A 19881-nucleotide genomic window follows, 5' to 3' on the forward strand; every position below is an offset into this window, starting at 1 on the left:
TACCATCCTTCGTCATTTTACGATAGATTTCCTAATTGTATATCGGTGGTTCACCTCCACCTCGAATTGACCATTGGTCTCCTCTTCGCGCTCTTTAAGGTATCTCCTGCCTACCGCTCCTTTCACTCAGCTTCTTCTGTTTCAGCGCACGACTTGCGTGTCAACAACGAGCCCTAGTAACGAGCCCTAGCCATATCATCTGACTGGTTCGTGATGAGACCTTTGATGGCATATAGATCCAAATCTAAATAATGATACCCATAGGTCAAGGTGAGTAATGTATCATGACATATGCGGTCTACCCAAACCCTTTAACTCCTCTCTCGATTATAAGAGTTCGCAAGATTCGAAAATTTATACCATGTAATCCAATTTATCAGGTCGGCAAGGTAATATATACGCATATCATTTTGGACACACCAACAGTAATCAAAGCTTGAGGCAACATGCGGATCAAATACAAAATACTATCGAGAGTATAAGCTCTATCCGATACCCAGATGAAATCGTTGTTCATGACACACACAATAATACCGCTGAAGAATCTGATGTTACTCATTCGGATATTGATACCTATGGCGGTTTAATTAATTGGATAGCTATCAAAATTGTTTATGCACCTAAAAATGGGTTGATGAAAGGTAATGAACCACATAACACAAAAAATGAAGTTGATATATTGAGAAGATTGGATCACCCTAACGTGAGTTGGCCTAAATTCGAAAGGAAGACGACGGGTTTTTATCCAAATCCAAATTGGTATTCAATTGACTAATTGCCGAGTCAATCATATATCTATAGATTATCAAGATCTTGAAATATGAATACGATGAAGTAAATCTATATCATAAATTACATTTACCTTTATATCCAATTTCATTATTTGAATTATTCAAGGACAATTTATTTCCCTTTCATTACGACGACGTTGATGACTTTCATAAATTGAAATCTGAAGAACATAATCAAAAAGAAGAACTACGAATTGATATACCTAAAATAATATCATATCAATTATTATCAGCTATCAATTATTTACACTCTGCAAATCCTACAATATCACATAGAGATTTGAATCCATCAAATATCTTATTTGATCAATATGGGAATTTGAAATTAATTGATTTTGGTATTGCTTATACGTCAAACTCATCGAAGAATAACAACAATGACCATGAAGATGAAGATGTTTTGAATGAAGAAGAGATAGATTCGATAGAAAGTGATGATCAGATGTGTTGTGATGTTGGGACTGGGTAAGTCAATGAATAAATACTCTTGTCATCTTGAATAAAAGGGATACACTGAACAGTAGAAGCTGATGTGTGTATTGGATCCGGATCTTGCCAACAAAATAATAGATCATATAGAGCACCAGAGCTTCTTTTTTCACCTGCAACGTACAATCCCACCAAAATCGATTTATGGTCTACTGGATGTATAATCGCACAATTCTTTACCTGTTTTGGTAAGAATACAGCTTCCACACCCTCATCTACATCCTCGTCTTCCATTTCATCCTCATCTTGTAATTCATCACCTTTAATATCATACATCAACGACCAAACAGATTCATATGATCCCCTTGATGATGATTATGATCAAGAACAAAATGAAAGAGAAAGAATACCTTTATTTAACTCTACATATGGTTCAATAGGTTTATCTTCAAGTATTTTCAAAATTTTAGGTAAACCCACAAATGAAAATTGGCCTGTAAGTCATTTTTTGATATTTTAGTGTTACACATGTACTTACTTACTTGTACACAATTACTTGTACTTCTTGTAATATTGCCATATACATAGGATTTCAATTTATTACCAGATTCAAACAAAATTACATTCCCCTTAATACCAACATTTCCAACAAAACCTTTGATTGATCGTCTACCTGACTTATCGAAATTTTCAAAACAATATCAACATGATGTTTTACAAGTTATCCAATCTTTATTACGACTTGATCCTAAAGATAGGATTGATGCGAAAGAAGTATTACAAATGAATTGGTTTAAAGATATATCTGAAATGAACAGATCGAATAAGAATGGATTGGAAAGATGGATTGATCAATCCCAATTGAAATATGATTATTTAGCAAGGCGAATGAAAGAGGATGATGGGGAAATGGCTCGAGCATGGTGATTTGATTGAGGTCCACCAGAACGAAGTTAAATGTGTCTATCTGCAGCAAATTCATGTAAGAAAGCAAATATATCATGCATTATGTTATACCTTGGACAGCAAAGCCCTTATCCGATTATACATATGGCAACAAAGTATTGATATTGAACTTGAATATACAATGAACGAGTAATGTCATTAGTTATCATAAGTCGTAATCTATTTATCTATCATTCACCAGTCTGTCCATCAGATAATAGTAATCTCCGAACTTCCATATCTTCTAAATCTATACTATGTTCAGCTTTAAGATGTCTTCTTATATCATAAACTCTCCAGAATCGCATTGGACATCGATCAGCCAATTCTTCGGCTGAAGGGATATATTCAACATCGACCACCACCTGAGTTTCGTTTTGTACAGTTGCACCACCAAATTCAACAGGTTGTGATTGAGTATTACTCGACGACAGACCAGCGAATTCCGCAAAGGCATGAGCAGGACATCCAAATCTTCTCAATTCTTTAACTTTTCCTGCTAAACCACTCGCTTTACCATCCTCTTTATCAGCTGAAGGCGTTGACGATCGTGAATGAGTAGCAATATGTCTTGTGAGGTTGGATTTATGCGGAAAAGCTTTATCACACCCTTCAATTGGGCAAATGTGAGGTCGAAGTGCTAGATGAACAGCTTTTCGATGTGATTCAAGAGCAAATTTCTGTTTTAGCCAAACAAAGCATTAGCTAAATTCAATTGTCTGTCATTTTTATGAAAGAAACAGGTTTAAAAGGTTGGAGCGCATCAGAGGGTGGTGCATGAAGTCAATAGCACATGTTGTGAACATCCAAGCATCTTCACCAAACACGATTGTCCCGAGGAACTCTCCGTTTGGTAAAGAAGTCGGATGATCGGTCGCGACTTCAGTTTATAATCATTTGCGCAGAGCGAAAGGGTAAGATGACAAGAATGGGACAAAAAGTTTCAATGGTTTACGAAAGAAGGGCACTTACAGTTTTGAACCTCTTTTCACATCCATCTTCATCACACCACCAATCTTTACCTGCATCACCAGACATGACACGTTGTAGTTTAGGACTAGAACCACCTGAATCAGGATTGTTTAATTCACTGATTCTCCGTCTTTTAGCTCTTCTGGATAAACCATCAGAAATGATTTGTGGTAGTTCACCTTCAGGTTGTTTAGCCAACAAAGCTGCCTTGTCCGCTGCTTGTTCAGCATGAACTCTTAAATGATCTTTGAGGCGCGAGACATTCTTGAATACTCGACCGCTGCATTCTGCATGTGGACAGATGGGTGGATGAGCTGAATGTATATGAGTCTGAAGTGCAGACCATACAGGGAATGAAGGAAAGTCGTCGCCATGAGAGGGGTGAGAACATGTATATCGTTTGGCTACGAAAGGGTTGGTCAGCTTTCGGAGTTCTGGGCGAAGAAGAAGCTGAATTTACCATCATGAGTCTTTGCGTGAGCTTTCAAATGCGCTTTCATCTTGAAACTTGCATCACATCCTTCGTGAGTGCATGCGAAAGGTTTGGTACCTTCTGGCATATGAGCAAGAGTAACGTGTTCTCGGAGTAAATGAGCTTTGGTGAAGGTCTCCTCGCATATAGCACACTAGAAAAATCAGGTCAGCTCACAGATCTAGTGTTATACTCAACTGCAAAACTTACAGGATACACCTCCGCTCTATCATGCATATTTTCATGTCGTTTCAGATGAGTAGCAGTCCAGAAAGATTTTCCACATCCATCTCTTTCACAAGTGAAAGGTCTGGCTTCGGATGGAAGGTGAGTTCGCATATGTGCTGTAAGATGTGAGGCACGAAGGTAGGATTGACCACATTCTGTACATTTGTGAGGCCTCTAAGAAAGAGTAGCATCATTAGCTTAATAGTCGCACGTAATACCGAAATCTAACTTACCTCTCCTGTATGAGTCAAGGCATGTTCAGCCAATCTTGAAGGTTTGAAATAAGCTTTATCACAACCTGGGTGATTGCATATAAACTTTCTTTCAGTTCTACAAGCAGGTGCGGATATTGACCTTGATCTTGATCCTAATCTTGGTCTGGCGGGTCTTGAAGAAGATGCTTTTGGTTGTGATTGGTATTCATCTTCCTCTTCATCCTCTTCATCATTTTGAGATTCAAGTTCAGGTTCAGGGGAAGGTGATTTAACCTCCCGTTCAGCATTTAGTTTGAGTGTAGGTGAACATAATGCCGGATCAATGATAGGTGTACCATAAGGTATATTATTATCCAAAGAATGGGTAAAAGTGTTAATATCTGTAGTGATTAGACGAGGTGATACAAGCATCATCTTGTCAAAGCAAGAATGATTATCAAGATATCAACATTTCAAAAGATAGTGGAGTTGCCTTGATGAAGGCTAGCTTTTTATGGCTCGAATCGTAAATGAAGAGAGGAGAAGTGAAAAGCTAAATGTGTTTGAAAGTGGGAAATTTATAATTTACAAATTTTGCAAACAGTACAACCAAAAAGAGGAATGTGGAGGGAACAGCGTAAATTTGGTGATAACGAGATTGATACATTTGATTCCGTCTCATGTCTATTCCCACGTGTAATATAAACATATGAAACCACGCGCTTTGACCTCTCACGCGTTTGTTCTTTGTAATGACAATAATATAATCAGGATTTATATTTACATTGAAATCAAAACATGATAAAATACATGAGATATACAATATCAAACACAACATTGCAATAGCGCACTAGATACTCTCGGGCTGGAAAATCAAGATGTCGGTGAGTCGGATGTCTGCTCGCAATCTGTAGAGGTCACTCGATTGTGTTACTTTGCTGAAACCCAAATCTGATCGCACAGACTTACGATGACAATAACGCTGGTCCTACCAGAAGGCCAGATTTGAAGAAGAAGTTGGTAGTAGTTGGTGATGGTGGTGAGTTTCCAGCTGTAAAGGGCATGAGGGAGGTTTATTGCAACCTCACAAGAAGCTGCGGATTAACTCATTGACATAGGTTGCGGTAAAACATGTTTATTGACGGTATATGCAGAAAACCGTTTCCCAGAGGTAAGCAATGAATGCTTCCATTAGAGTCATCGTGTGATCCTAAGTACGGAGATGTGGTCGACTTATATAATTATATCAGTATGCTAATGGGTAAAATGGGACGCAGGAATATGTACCAACAGTATTCGAAAACCTTATAACGATGGTGCCATCGCCTAATGATCCAACGAAAATAATCGAATTGGCTTTATGGGATACAGCAGGACAAGAAGATTTTGATAGATTAAGACCTTTGAGTTATAATGATACGGATGTTATTTTGATTGTTTTCGCTTGTAATCACAGACCAAGTTTATTGAATGTACAGGATAAAGTGAGTAATGAGGTCCTTGCGGAGATGTGTTGTTAGGTGGAAAGCAAGGGAATTAAATGAGTATATGGGGTATACCACACAATAGGCGATATGGAAGGTGTCGAAGAAGGGAAAGGATATTGGAGTGATCATGAATGTCATTAGACGAGATTATGCTAACTGATTAATCAATTTCATCTACTCACCCGATAACCAATTCTCAATCATTCATCAATATATCAACACTTCATTCTTTCTTCACCCAACCCAAACATAATGCGATTGATTCAACTCAACTAAATTTAAATTATTAAATTCAACTCACTATGAACAGTGGTATCCAGAAATGGCACATTTTTGTGAAAACGTTCCAATTTTATTAATATGTACGAAAACAGATTTACGTTCAGATTCACAAACACAATCATTAATGGCTGCACAAGGTACAAAACCAATTACATCAATTGAAGGTGAAAAAATATCAAAAGAAATTGGTGCGAAAAGATATTTAGAATGTTCATCAAAAGAAAATTGGGGTGTTAAAGAAGTTTTTGATGCTGCTTTAAGAGAATCTATAAAGAGAGGTAGTGGAGGTAAAGGGAAATTGAAAAAATGTGTGATTTTGTAATAAGATTAAATCAGATTAGCTAGAATCGAATCTTTATTTGAGGTTGATCTGGGTATCTAGGTTGAAATGAAAGGAAAGAAGCAATAATACTTCAAGTGAACTCAATTTGGAATACAAGAAGGAGGAGAAGAAAAGAGGAAGATTTAATAGCCAATATATTCTCGTCGAAGGCTACATCTGGCGAGGAGGTAACCCATTTTATCATATTATCAGTTACGCAACAAAACTATATACACAACCAATTCAAACAAGTTGTACCTTATATATACTTCATTCACGAATTCAATCTTACGGATTTCTTTCTTCATTATATACCCTTTAATTCGATTTTTTAATGATATATGATATTGCATGTTCTACATTAATATATATGGTTACAATAATGTTACAACATGCCACGATAAAATCTTGCAGGAACAACCTTCACATCAAATATCGATATCTCTCCACAATCCGAAAAACAAAGGGAAAAAACACTCTGTGGACATCTGACTACAATTTCAACTTTTGTCTGATAGTATTTTCTAGATCATCTGTATCACTCGTGTCCTCATTGTTATCACTTTCGCCTACTACACCTTTAACAGCTTCAGTTTCTCTCTGAATCTTCTTACCAATATTATCTTTTCGAGTCTTTTGTTTTGATGGAGTTTCCAATTTTTCTAAATCTTTATAATGTTTCTTTAGATTATTATTCCCATTTTCAATTAATTCAATAAATTCATTTTCCAATTCTAGATGTTTAACCAGCTCATTTATACCTTTATCTGCATCACCTTCCCAAAACATATTTCTTAAATTATTTCTTTTATTGTAACCACCAGATGATTGGAATGGTCCAACAGATTCACGATTAATTAATAATCTAGGACAATTTAATGGTACTTTGCCTATCAATGAAGCAAATGGTTGTACTTGTAATGAAGTTCCAATAACTATCAATAAATCGCATGTCTTGAAATCCTATGAACAAAAAATAATGTTTTTAGTTGATTGATATTTGTTGTTTAAACTGAAACGTATTTAAGCGGTGTATTGAATGTGATGATATGAGATAATAAACTTACAGGTAGATGTTTGAAGAATCGATCAGGTAAATTTTCACCGAAAAATACGATATCCTGTTTGTGAGGTATTCACGAGGATCAGTATCTTATCCATTATCATCTGCATTCCTGATTTGTACGCTGTACATGCACATGGATGGGAACACGATTGAAAAGAGTAACAAGAACTTACAGGTTTAACTAAACCACCACAAAGTTGTTTATCTTTTCCTTTTCCTTTTGCAGGTAATTCTTTATCACATTTAACAACTTCACCATTCCTCACACCACCTTTTAAAATCTTTTCTTTATCTACAGAAGTTTTACATGATAAACAATGTGCAGTTGAAAAACTACCATGTGCTTCAACGATTAAATCTTCAGGTAATCCTGCTAAACTTTCTAATGTATCTATATTTTGTGTGAATACTCTTTTTAGAACTTTTTGTTGGTTCAATAAGTTTAAGAAATAATGTGTTGGTGTAGGCTATTTACATTCAGATCCCCACAATACATATTTTACATATACATATACACCAAGAAATCGAAGATTCCGTGAGCGACTCATCTTCAATTTTTGTTTTTATAAAGGAATATCAAATAAACATGAAAGAAATATAGGATTTTAAAAACTCACATAATATTTACCAGGATAAATCTCTTTAGCTAAAATCCAAAATGGTTTAGGATTTTTTTGAAAAAAACCCAATTCAAAAACAGCTTCAGGAAAAGGTAAATTTAATTTTTGTAAATTACTATATAATCCAGTTTTAGGTGATCTGAAATCTGGTATTCCTGCTGAAGTTGATATTCCTGCTCCAAGTAAGAAAATTATATTTTTGGCTAAAAATCATGGTCATAATAATTGAGCAAATAAGCAAGCGAGAATGAATAATAAAGTCACTATAATATCAAGATATACACATAAAATACTAGTACTAACCTTTACCAGATTTAATCAACTTAGCTACTCTTTTCAAATCATTCCCTTCGTCATTGTTATCATCATTACTATCCTTATTGGTAGTACTGCCTCTCAGAGAAGACTAAATTCACAACGATGTTATATATTAGTATGAGTTGCTTTTCCTTGTATATCCATATCCAGGTAAGAAGAACTTACAGAAGCAGAAGTAGAAGAAGATGACGATGATGATGAGTCGCTCGAAGAGTCATTGTGGTTATCAACATCATCCCTTTGAGGAGATTTAGAGGAATTTTCGGATGACCTGAAATTACCGAACGAAAGAATTATACATACATTATTAGTCAAGTTAAATTCCAAACAAACGTCAACCCATTTATAAACTAATCATCACTTACATATCGAGCCTATAGTCTGAGACCTATGTTGGATTATGTGGATACTAAGTTTTAGCTTCGAGATAAGGTCAAGAGCGCTTCATTCTAATCTCAACAGAGTCAGTCGCCAATAAACGTCCTGTTCTAACGAGTACGAGTGAAATACCAAAAGTGGAAGTGGTCCACTTGGATTCTCGGCTTTTGCCACCCAGTTATCTTTATCAAGAAGCCATCATCGAGTCAAAGAAGTTGCTGTGCTACGTACGATTGAACACTGAAGAGCATGAAAGACACATAAGAAACAGAAACACTTCATTTGTCCCTCAAGCAATTTATATGCATATAAGAATACAATTTCCCGAAAACACTGAAGTTGATAATAATACAGTAACCCTTCTTGCCTGCGAAATTAAACCTGTATGATACAAATTAATCATTTACCCTCTCTCTCCCTCATCTCTCTCATAGCCCTTTCATATCCCCTCTGTTCAGCCTCTTCAGCTTCTGTCATTTTCTTACCTTCTTCTTTCGGTTTCTCTGCATCGTTTTGACTTTGTGGAAGATCCTGATTGACAGTATCCACCTTCATTTCGGCTTCTCCAGTTTTTGTAGGTTTAACATCAATATTGACTTTTTCATCTAGGTTTTGAGAGATATCTTCTGTATCATCTGATTGTGTTTTTTCATTTTTCATAGATTCAGAGTTATCTTCATCTAAAGCAGTCTCATCACCTTCCAATAATCTCTTAGCTCGTTTTTTCAATTCATCCTTTCTAGCTTTGACTTTTTCAGACTTTGTCAAATCTTCAAACTTCTTGATCAGGTTCTCCTTTTCTTCTTTGCTCAAGACATTCAATGATTCGATAGAAAGCAATTTACGAGGTTGTTGCAAGACGATTTCTTGAGGTGCCGCAAATCTTTCTTTGAACGCTTTGGTAGCTCCTCTTAAGGGTAAAGAAATTGCGCCCATAATACCTGTATCACAGATTGAGGTCAGTCAGCTATACTTAGGCAGAATACGCAGATGATCAATATTGGTTCTTTTAAGGAGACTTACCTGCTGCTGGACGAGCGGTGACATTTACGTCTATTTAATGCATTTGTCAGCTTTGTTCTGCTACAACAATAGGCGCAACATTATGCTCACAACTTCTGCCCATGCCCTTAATAGCTCCGACAAAGCCCTGAGATGGAATGAACTTAGCTAGCATAGACCTTTACCGTCATCTTAAGGCTGAACATACCTCTTTCTTGGCTCCTTCTACAGGTTCTCTCACTAAACCAGTTATACCATCCCAATAACCGTAAAAGACCCCTTTAGCACCTTCTTTTACACCACTCTCGAAATCATGGACTTTTCCTTTTTCTCTCACTTCCTCTGATCCGATCATTCTTGGGATATTTTCCATTCCTTCGTATAAATTATCAACGATATTCATCATTCCTATTCAAGCAGTATCAGCAATCGGCATCTATGGCCTGAGATGGAGAATTGGATGACTAACCTCTTGGAATAGCAGTGGTTGTATTGATAATTCCCTTTGGCTAAATCAGTGTATCAGTTTGTAAGCTCATTTGCTGGAAACAGGATGATGAGCTTACTGGATTATAAAATATCTGAGCTATACCAGCATAATAACCTGTTATTGTACCGAAAATAGCAGTTGCCCCTCCACTGATGGGATCCAATACCTTTCTTTTCGAATCATATTCCTTAGCCCTATGCACCTCCAGTTCTTTCCAGTCGAGCTTCCCTTTTTCGACCATCAAAGCAGCAACTGAACCACTCAGCCTTAGGAAGTATTTATCCGACCACCATACAGCTAATTGATCTGGGTCAACATCGCAGCTATAGGAATTTTGTAGTCATTAGGTCTGAGTTACGGTTGGCATGAGAAAACGTCAATGTTTAGCTTACCGCATGTTCAATAATGGCAAATGTCTATGGAAGGATTCTACACCCTTAACCTCGCCAGACTCCGATTTGATTTTATCGGCCATTTCGCCAGCAGCTGCTTTAGCATGAGCGGATGTGGCGAACTCAATAGCTTTTGCTAGATTTTCGGTAGCCAAAGCTTTTTGTGGAATTGGAGCAGGTCCTGCACCTGCTTTGTGGATCATATTACCCCAGAAACTAATCGAGATATCAGCATAGTTCCTCCCTGCGATCTACAAAACGCACAGATACTTACGCTTGATCACCAAAGAAGGGCACAACAATGGTCGGCAGACCGTTCCGCAGGCCGATCGCTGTGGTTCCGGCACCTGGGCAACGTTGTCAGGATTTATAATGCTACCATGCGTCGCAAATGTTGACTTACCACCATGATGGCATACAGCGCTGACTCGACCTTCAGCGAAAAGCCAATCGTGTGGTATGTTGCCTGTACCTTGTGTCAGCTCAGAAGAGACCACTTTGTGGGTAACTCACCCTTGAGTATGAACACGTTTTCTGGCACATCTGTTCCACCCAAGCTTCCCCATCCAGCACTGACCAACGCTCTTACATTTGCTGCTTTAACGGCTTCAAAAATAGTTTCTGCAGTCACTGTCAGCCTCGTTCCGATCTTCGAACTGGTGAAACCTCACTAGTCATTGCTTCTGCATCTTCAACAACAACTGAGCCAAAGCTATATTTTTTCGTCAGTAAGCTTTATAGGCTATCCAGAATGTCAATACGCACCCTATGTAAACAGGTGCGTCTCCAGCTGCTAAGAAGTCTCTCAACTCTTGATCCGGCTGAAACTCTTGGTCGCCCTCGAGGAAATAGAAACCGGAGATATCTGCCATAGTGTTAGTCTGCCTTGTTGAAGTACTGCTTGCAGACGTAGCAGCTTACCGATATGTTCTTTCCAATCTTTGGGCTTCTCAATCAATGCTTGACTCCAGCAGTAGGTCCATGGTACTTTTAGACGATCGACTACTGACGGACCGGATCCCATCGATAATGGCTCTAGGAACAGTGTCTTGCTTCGGAAAGAGTTGATGACATCCCCTAAGCCTTGCCAAGTTCTGCCAGAAGTTAAATTATTAGCTAGGTCTTTCAACAGCGGTATCGCATGAGCCAGCTCACAGCATCTCGGCTAGTGCGAAACTCAGATAATTCGTTAACCCTTTCTCCGCGTTAGATTGGGCTACATTGACTAACGGGTGATTGAAGGCTGTAGTGGGTGACCAAGGCATTGCTGTAATATATAGGACATGGTCAGCCTGTAATGTAGTGATGGTCCGGATTGTTTCACAACTTACTGAAAGTCATGTGCAGTGGTAAACCTAAAGCTTCGGCGATATGTATGTGACCGAAAACAGGTGGATTACTAATTATAGCATCTGCTGCGAAAGGTTTTCCAGTGATCAGATCAGGTGTATAAGTGGATTTATGAAAACCTTCAAGCATTTCCGCTGTCATTTTTCTTTTAGATCCTATATCCCCATTCGTCAAAGATGCCATTCCAGGTAGTAAACCAGGATCTACAAACAGATCATTTAGCATGTTGTCATGATCCAATGCAGATCGGTAACTTACTCTTGACCATGTATGCCATCAGTTCTTTGGGGTTCCCTCCAACGTCGAAATATTCTAACTTTCCTTCTAAACTTTCTCCGTTTTGACCTTTTTTACCTTTCAGATATTTGTTACCTTCTACAACGAAATCCTTGAAATCTGGATGTGTCGCTATTCTCACCCTGTGTGAATGAGACTTGATTAAATGCAAAGCGAGTGATAGATATGGTTGAACATCACCTAAACATATGAGATATAAGCTGAATGTCCTTCTAAAGGTAACGTGGTAGCTTACCCCTTGATCCGACAATGAATATAACGATATTTAGAGGAGGACACTTTACACCTTTCCTTCTATCAACGGCATATTCTTTTACAGGTCTAGCGTAATCTTTAGGTAAATCAGGTAGTGGTTTCTTCAAGTCAACCCATATGTTGATCATTCCCATATCATCTAGAACTGCTCTCGAGTCCAAACCTGGTCCGTCCGAAGTGAAATTTGCGTAATCTGTGAAAAGGTTCTGTCAGTCACAATATGTCCTCCTTCCAGGCCTAGCTGCAATATACCATTATTCTGTTGTCTCAGCCCCAGACAGCCTGATTAATACACTTACCTATATTCGGATCTACCTCAACTTTCCCAACCTTTACCCTCTTCACTCCAGCTTTCTTCTCTCTTTCTTCTCTCTCTTTTTTATCTTTCTTACTCTCATCTTTAGGTATACTTGGATCATCTTCTACTGCAGGTAATACTATACTTTCATCCTCTCCTTGGTCATCATCATCTTGCAAATGATATGGCTTATCGTTCTTCGTCACCATTATAAGAGTTCCGGGTGTTTGAGAAATGAGATAACAAAGAAGAGGCAAAATATCCAGAAATATAAATATATCCCCCTCAAATTCTCTTTTATCTAGTTATAGGTCAGCGGTCGTGCATAGTGGAGGTTTAAGTGTTCATATATATAATATATACATCAATCGTCATAACACGTGTTCATGACGCGGGGCTACAAGCTAGAAGAAAGATGAAAGATCCTCCCTAGAAATTGGATATTGCCACATCATGTTATATTTGATTCCGTGATAAGTCCCATATATAACACGCTATATTTAAGCTTGAGCCAAACAAACAAACGGTTCGACGCGTTTAAAGATAAATAAACAATTCAAAACATAGCGACTGATTTTACTTTTGGTCTTTGTCTTTGCATGAACAACAACCATTTTTACGATTTCCCGACGATACGCCATACCATCTTGAGTGATTGAGCTTACTCAGAGATGGAATCTCTGTTCTCACCAGGTCAACAACGACCACCTTCACCATCTTCTGCAGGACCAGTAACAGATTTTGCATTGATTGAATCACAAAAGGAGAATATTCGACCGTTAGCCACGGGAAGATCAGCAGCTACATTATCAAATGTTTTCGCTAAAGAACCTTCAGCAGCTGATAAAGTAGTTCAAGAAGGTCATGAAAGATTTAGAAAAGGTATTGAAGAAGCTGAAAAAAGAGATAAAGAAGGTGAAGATATGATCGATGGGATTCAAGATGTTTTAGATGTTTATAACAAGTAAGTTATGTCGCAGTTTATTTCAGCTAGTATGAAGAGCTTATAATATTTGAACAGGTATATACTATTCGTGGTACAGCATCACCCATCTTCAGATACACATTTACTACCTCTACTGGAAACTACGACAAGACGTTTTGTCAATGATGCCAGGTATACACAGGATGTAAGATATCTGAAATTATGGGTAATGTACGCTCGACAGATAGAAAGAAGGGAAGAAATCTGGGCATTCTTGGAATCTAGAGATATAGGGACGAAACATTCGCTGTTCTATGAAGAATGGGCTAGTGCTTTGGAAGGTCTAGGAAGGTGAGTTCATCTTGAGTGGTATGGTCTATGCTGAAACTGACTAAATAACCCTGTGATAGACGTAAAAAAGCAGATGAAATATATAAAATAGGTATAGCACGTAAAGCAGCACCACTTGAACGTCTCAAAAATCGACATAAGCAGTTCCTTGAAAGGATAATGGCACCTCCTTCAGGTGTAGTACCGGATGATGAACCATCTTCATCATCAAATCCATCATCAAGTAGAACACCCGGAAGATCTATATTAGGTCAGGTAGCATCCTCATCCTCTTCATCTGTAGCAGGCGTCACTCAACTAGCACCTTCTTTAAGATCAACAAGTAAAGGAAATGGATCTAGATTAGAGATATTTTCAGATGAGAATGGTAAAGCAGAGGATAGTGCACCAGGAGAATGGGCAGATTTCGGTACAAGAGATGCAAGAAGAAAAGAAAATACAGTTGAATCTACTCCATGGAAAGGTGAAACTTTACCTCAAAGTGCTTCAAGACCTAGGACAGCTCCTAGGACACCAAAAGTGGAAGTCTTCAAGGACTTAGTAAGTCAGCTAAGAGATTCTTATTGTCGACTCATGGGAGCTGACTGCAAATTGCACAGTCCGAGAACGAAGGTATACGTGCAGCAGAAGAAGTCTTTGTACGACAAAGACAACCGCCAACAGAAGCTGAATTACTGAAATCTGATCCATTAAGACATTATGATACATCTGATCTCCCTACGACCATTCCTTCTTTACCTGCTCCACCATCCGCCAGAAAACCTCCCAAACCAACTAAATCTTCCTCTCATTTCGTTCCAAAACCTTGGGAATGTCCAAGAGACGGACCCGAAATCAAAAGTGCGACGGGGAAAACGGAAAGAAGGATGTTTGACTGGAATGCCGTCTTCAAGAACAATGATGAATGGAGTCTTGAAGAGGTTAGGGCCAGACAAAGGGGTCTGTTAGGAAAAGAATGGAAAGGTGAAGTAAAAGATTGGGAAAGAGCTTGGCATCAACCGGGTGGTGAGTCAGCAATCATTTTATCATCTTAAACTAGTTGTTAATCAGCTGATTGCTCTCTCTCTGATATAGCTTCTACACCTAAACCGGAAGAAAAGAAGATCAAACCACCTTCACCAACTGTCAACACAAAACTTGCTGAATTAGAAGTCATGAAAATGTTCGATCAAACTATCCACGGAGGCAAAATACGAGATTCAGATAGTGATTCAGATGGATCTTCTGATGACGATGATGATGAGGAGCCCATTCAATGTGCTCCAACACCTTTACCAGCAAGACCGGGATCAATCGCTATGTTAGCACCTACTCCAGGAGGAATGGTGCCTCCTACGCCTACACCTGCAAGTCAGAATGGACCGAATCGATTATTCAGCCCAATCAATGAAAACCCTTCTTCGAAACCTCTAGTATTCATCGATGAAAATGTCGTAAAACCCCTGGTTTTCACCGACGAGAATGCTTCTCGTTCTTCTTCTTCAAAGCCAGCGGTATTCAGCGACGAAAATTCGGTACCACCCTCAGCAAGTAAACCAGGTAAATTTAACATTTTCAGTGAGACTCCAGCAAAAACTCCTTTAGCAAGTAGGACACCTTTGGCAAGTTCGTCACAACCCAAAGCATTCGGTATCTTTTCTGATGAAAATCAAGAAAATGCAGTACAAGCTACACCTTCAGCCGCTTCAAAACAGCGTCAACCTCTTGCACAAAATCTCTTCGCCACTCCTGCTTTATCGAGACAGAGTTCATATGGTAGAGGTCCTGCTGAAGTTATCCAAGAAGTTCCAGAAGGTGAAGAAGCGGAAGAAGCGGAAAATGCAGCAGGATCAGTTAATCAATTACAGGAAAATGTCGCTCGAGTCTCATTGAATGACGTACAAGAAGAACACGAAGAAGAAGAAGAGAGACCTAGAGGAGGAATGAGGAGATTCGAAATTAACACCATGACGCCTATTACTGAAAGAACATGTGAATATACAAATATGACCAATCTTCGTTCTTCCATGGGTGGTGGGTCTATACCATTCAGTGTAGCTGAAGATGAAGAAGAAGGTGAAAGTGAACATTTGGCTTCAAACGATGCTCAAGGTTCCAACGAGAATCATATACTCCAATCAGAAGACCAAACATCGTATGAATCCGAACGATCACCATCACCACCTCTGCAGCTGAAAGAATTTGATGGATCAATAATCTCAGAAAGTCATTTACCTTCTGGCGACGCAAATGCCAAATTCCAATTACCTGAAGGTTTCACAATCCACCGAAATGTGAATGAAACACATACAATGGTACTTACGGATGGAGATACAATGCATACAGCTAGGGAAGGATCAGTTGAACCTACAACGGAGCACGAAAATTTCGTTACCGCTTCCCACGAGGATGTGGTAGAAAACACAATACCAAATCCATGTAATCCGGCATCTCAGCAAGTCATTGATACCATTATGAAATCGATTGATCCACCAATATCGTCAATGCCAGGATTCATCGACTGTCGATCATTCGTTTCGGATAAATGGGGTACTTTACAAAAGCACGCCAAATCAAAAGGTAGAAGAGGTAGTACCAATTCGCGTGCATCTGTCGCTCCTGCAGATGATATCTTACCTATAGAGTTAGAAGGGAAGAAATTCGAAATTCAGGATAAGATTGGCGAAGGTGGTTTCGGAGCTGTATTCTTATCTGTGGATGTTGCTCAACGTCAACTGCAAGATGATTTAGACTCTGATGATGAGGATTCCGATGCAGAAGACGAAGAATCCCAAGAAGATAAATCAATTTTAGCTATCAAAGTTGAACAGCCAAGTTCGATATGGGAATATATTGTTTTGAATCGGATCTATGAACGAATTGATCAATCAATCTTGTCATCTATTATTAAAACTAGAAACTTGTATGCTTTCCAAGATGAATCTTTCTTATTAATGGATTACTCGTCACAAGGAACTCTATTAGACATTGTGAATAAATCAAATTCAATCGGAATTTCACCTGGTTCTGGACAAAATGGATTAGAAGAATTATTATGTATTTTCTTCATAATTGAATTATTAAAAATCATTGAAGAATTACATTCCAAAAATTTCTTACATGGTGATTTAAAAATTGATAATTGTTTGATACGTTTAGAAGAAATATCAAATTCTCAATGGTCTTCTTCTTATTCATCATCATCTTCTTCTTCTTCTTCTTCTGGTTCTTCTGGAGGATGGAATAAAAAAGGTATAAAATTAATTGATTTTGGTAAATCCTTAGATCTGAACTTATATCCATTAAAAGATAAACAAAAATTTATTTTTGAAGATTGGAAATCTGATGAAAAAGATTGTATTCAAATGCAAAATAATCAATCATGGTCTTATCATACAGATTATTTCGGTTTAGCTTCAATTGCTTATTGTATGTTATTTGGTAAATATATTAAAATTGAACAAAATAAAGAAAATAATTTATATCAAATTGATATGGCTTTAAAAAGGGTAAGTTTATAGTTCACCTCTTTATCTGGTTAACACATCTGAGGCAATCAGCAATTATTATCGAATTTATCCACAAACACAAACACATATGTAGATGCTGACATTTTATTCTTGAAACAGTACTGGCAGCAAGATTTATGGAATGATTTCTTTACGACTTTATTAAATCCACCAGAAGAACGATTACCGATTACAAACAGATTATCACAAATAAGAAACAAATTTGAAATTTGGTTAGAAGAAAATTGTCAAAAAGGTGGAAAGAATTTGAAAAGTATGTTGAAGAAGATTGAATTAGCTGCTATAACAGGTAAACGATAAGCGACTCCATATTATAGATAAAAGGCCGGGACACACGCTTCATATGTATGCCTCGGTTTGTTGTCCAGCATTCCCATATAGATAGATAGATATTTTCGCATTTGTATCATCATATAGTGTCTTGTTCCGAACAATGCAGAGACAGTATATAACCTGTCATATAACGTCTATGCTCTTGAGTTCAGTTTGTAAAACATTGAATGTAAGCTATGGCCAAATATGAGTTTTGACGAGTTCCCTTCCAGGCGAAATTACGAGATCTAAAAATAGAAAGCTTGCCGAAGCTAAAAAAAGAAATATTAATGTTTTGGTTTATGCCCGACCTTTGCCGCCCACTTCACCTCGGACATATGATAACGACTCTTTCATCATTCAACAATCACATATATTCATTCACACAACGACAAATTGATGCTTGCGATCCAATATCATCACTGATGATGTTCAGACAAGCAGCCGAGGGAGTTTCAATGCACGGTCCGAAACTGTTATAGTCAGATTGAATATAGTCGAAAACGATATTCAGCAATCAAATAGATGACCTCGGGGATAATAAGTATCTTAATCTCGCATATCCTGTTTGAATGATCAAGGAGAAAGGTATATATATATAGAGCTAACATTCAATCTCGACTGATAACATTTCCCATTTCCAACTGATCTTGCCTCAGTCTGACGAAGTATTGATACAACACTCACATATGCGTATTTCGGTTTACTGAACCATCAAATTTCGTCAGTCTACCTTCACGGACTTTTACGCCTTGATCATTCTCTTCAAGTCATCCTACAATGCTGTTCAAAGTTGGAATTATATTAGGATCAACAAGAACTCATTCAAACACAGCAGGAGTATCAAGATATCTCGAATCTCTTGTTTCTCAACATAATAATGATAAGAAAGCAACTTTGAAATCAAATTCAAATTCAGACACAATTAACAGGATGGAAGTTGAAGTCATACATTTAACTAATTCACCTGGACATCCATTACCTTTTTTAGTCGAAGAACCTATAATGGCTAAAGCACATCGTCCTAGAAACTTGAGCGAATTATCTGAATTATATATTGATTCAAAAATACAAGAATGGTCAAAAACAGTATTACAATGGGATGGATTAATTATAATAACACCACAATATAATTGGGGATATCCAGGTATTTTGAAAAATTGTTTAGATCATTTATATTATGAATTTAATAAATTACCTTTAGGTATAATTACTTTAGGTGGTACACAAGGTGGTTTGAAATGTTTTGAACAATTAAAAATTGTTTGTCAAGGTGCTTTAAATATGAATTTAATAGATAAAAACGTCGCTATCAAATTACCTAAACATTTTATTCAAGGAGAAAATAGAATAAAAGGATCTTATTATAATAACAATAATAATCAAAACCAAAATATCGATAAAGACGAGGACGATAATAATGATGTTGATGCTCAAGATGAAAGTTGGCTAGTGGAATATCAAGAAGAATTACATGTCTTATTAGAACAATTGGTTGATAAGATGAAATTTAGAAAAGAGGAACAGAAAAGATAACAATTGGTAAATGTGGTATTATTTATTTCTCACTGTATTTTCGGTACCTTAGGATTTACGTTTTACTGTATATCAGTACATCAGCTCTGTAGTGGTCGTATACTCAATGTTAGATAACAAATCAAGGCTATGATGGGTAATTTAGATACATAGAAAAATAGATAAGAGTAGACAGACAAAAACAGGTCTATAAGCATCTGTGAACATTTTGAATATAGTGGACTCAGGAATTTGATTGTTAATCTGAAGCCAAATCGATAGACATATATGGAGAATACATGCAGCATGCCAATCTCGAGTTACTGATAGCTTATGAGCTGTTGAACTGCATTAGTAATTATCTGAAAACTGAAACTATTTACATGTCACGCGACTACTTTATCTGTCTTACTTTTAGGATTAAACTTTGTTCTGGATTTTGGTTTTCTACTACTCGTACAGAATCTATAAAATTTTGTGCTTTGCTATGTAAATGTAACACACCCGAGAAATTAAACGACAACATGTATGCGGAAAGAAATCAAACGAAAAAAAAGAAAAAATCATGAAACATATGTACCTGGATCAAGGTATCAGCAATTCAATTCAAATTTCTAAGTAGATCGGATCGTACGGAAAGAAGGGTAAAAAACAGACGCCATCTATCGATCTCAATACAGA

General features: G+C 37.4%; 7 protein-coding genes across 7 annotated transcripts; 4 read left to right on the forward strand and 3 right to left on the reverse strand.

Annotated features, from left to right (window-relative positions):
* Nucleotides 1-251: 251 nt before the first annotated feature.
* L201_006912 (uncharacterized protein) lies at nt 252-2147 on the forward strand (the record flags this gene model as incomplete). The annotated part of the gene is made up of 5 exons (XM_066222624.1): nt 252-270; nt 381-703; nt 802-1256; nt 1362-1716; nt 1809-2147. 5 exons carry the CDS (start codon nt 252-254, stop codon nt 2145-2147), a joined length of 1491 nt encoding a protein of 496 aa, XP_066078721.1.
* Nucleotides 2148-2356: 209 nt separating this feature from the next.
* L201_006913 (uncharacterized protein) lies at nt 2357-4466 on the reverse strand (the record flags this gene model as incomplete). Its single annotated transcript, XM_066222625.1, has 5 exons — nt 2357-2845; nt 3138-3541; nt 3598-3763; nt 3820-4011; nt 4071-4466. The coding sequence occupies 5 exons, from the start codon at nt 4464-4466 to the stop codon at nt 2357-2359; spliced, it is 1647 nt and encodes a 548-aa protein (XP_066078722.1).
* A 443-nt stretch (nt 4467-4909) lies between these two features.
* On the forward strand, nt 4910-6122 carry L201_006914 (uncharacterized protein; the record flags this gene model as incomplete). The annotated part of the gene is made up of 5 exons (XM_066222626.1): nt 4910-4915; nt 4995-5070; nt 5150-5202; nt 5309-5515; nt 5829-6122. 5 exons carry the CDS (start codon nt 4910-4912, stop codon nt 6120-6122), a joined length of 636 nt encoding a protein of 211 aa, XP_066078723.1.
* A 492-nt stretch (nt 6123-6614) lies between these two features.
* L201_006915 (uncharacterized protein) lies at nt 6615-8786 on the reverse strand (the record flags this gene model as incomplete). Its single annotated transcript, XM_066222627.1, has 8 exons — nt 6615-7085; nt 7190-7243; nt 7362-7655; nt 7806-8011; nt 8112-8214; nt 8292-8397; nt 8492-8514; nt 8736-8786. 8 exons carry the CDS (start codon nt 8784-8786, stop codon nt 6615-6617), a joined length of 1308 nt encoding a protein of 435 aa, XP_066078724.1.
* A 117-nt stretch (nt 8787-8903) lies between these two features.
* On the reverse strand, nt 8904-12797 carry L201_006916 (uncharacterized protein; the record flags this gene model as incomplete). The annotated part of the gene is made up of 19 exons (XM_066222628.1): nt 8904-9445; nt 9528-9557; nt 9618-9654; nt 9715-9914; nt 9976-10015; nt 10073-10319; nt 10389-10604; nt 10663-10735; nt 10792-10854; nt 10902-11009; nt 11060-11100; nt 11154-11253; nt 11310-11482; nt 11544-11655; nt 11720-11941; nt 11997-12059; nt 12111-12215; nt 12271-12483; nt 12590-12797. 19 exons carry the CDS (start codon nt 12795-12797, stop codon nt 8904-8906), a joined length of 2793 nt encoding a protein of 930 aa, XP_066078725.1.
* A 462-nt stretch (nt 12798-13259) lies between these two features.
* L201_006917 (uncharacterized protein) lies at nt 13260-17673 on the forward strand (the record flags this gene model as incomplete). Its single annotated transcript, XM_066222629.1, has 6 exons — nt 13260-13552; nt 13610-13864; nt 13924-14404; nt 14464-14869; nt 14939-17352; nt 17473-17673. The coding sequence occupies 6 exons, from the start codon at nt 13260-13262 to the stop codon at nt 17671-17673; spliced, it is 4050 nt and encodes a 1349-aa protein (XP_066078726.1).
* A 792-nt stretch (nt 17674-18465) lies between these two features.
* Nucleotides 18466-19221, forward strand: L201_006918 (uncharacterized protein; the record flags this gene model as incomplete). The annotated part of the gene is made up of 1 exon (XM_066222630.1): nt 18466-19221. One exon carries the CDS (start codon nt 18466-18468, stop codon nt 19219-19221), a length of 756 nt encoding a protein of 251 aa, XP_066078727.1.
* Nucleotides 19222-19881: the final 660 nt, after the last annotated feature.

Source organism: Kwoniella dendrophila, chromosome 9, assembly GCF_036810415.1.
Source record: "Kwoniella dendrophila CBS 6074 chromosome 9, complete sequence".
Taxonomy (NCBI): Eukaryota; Fungi; Basidiomycota; class Tremellomycetes; order Tremellales; family Cryptococcaceae; genus Kwoniella; species Kwoniella dendrophila.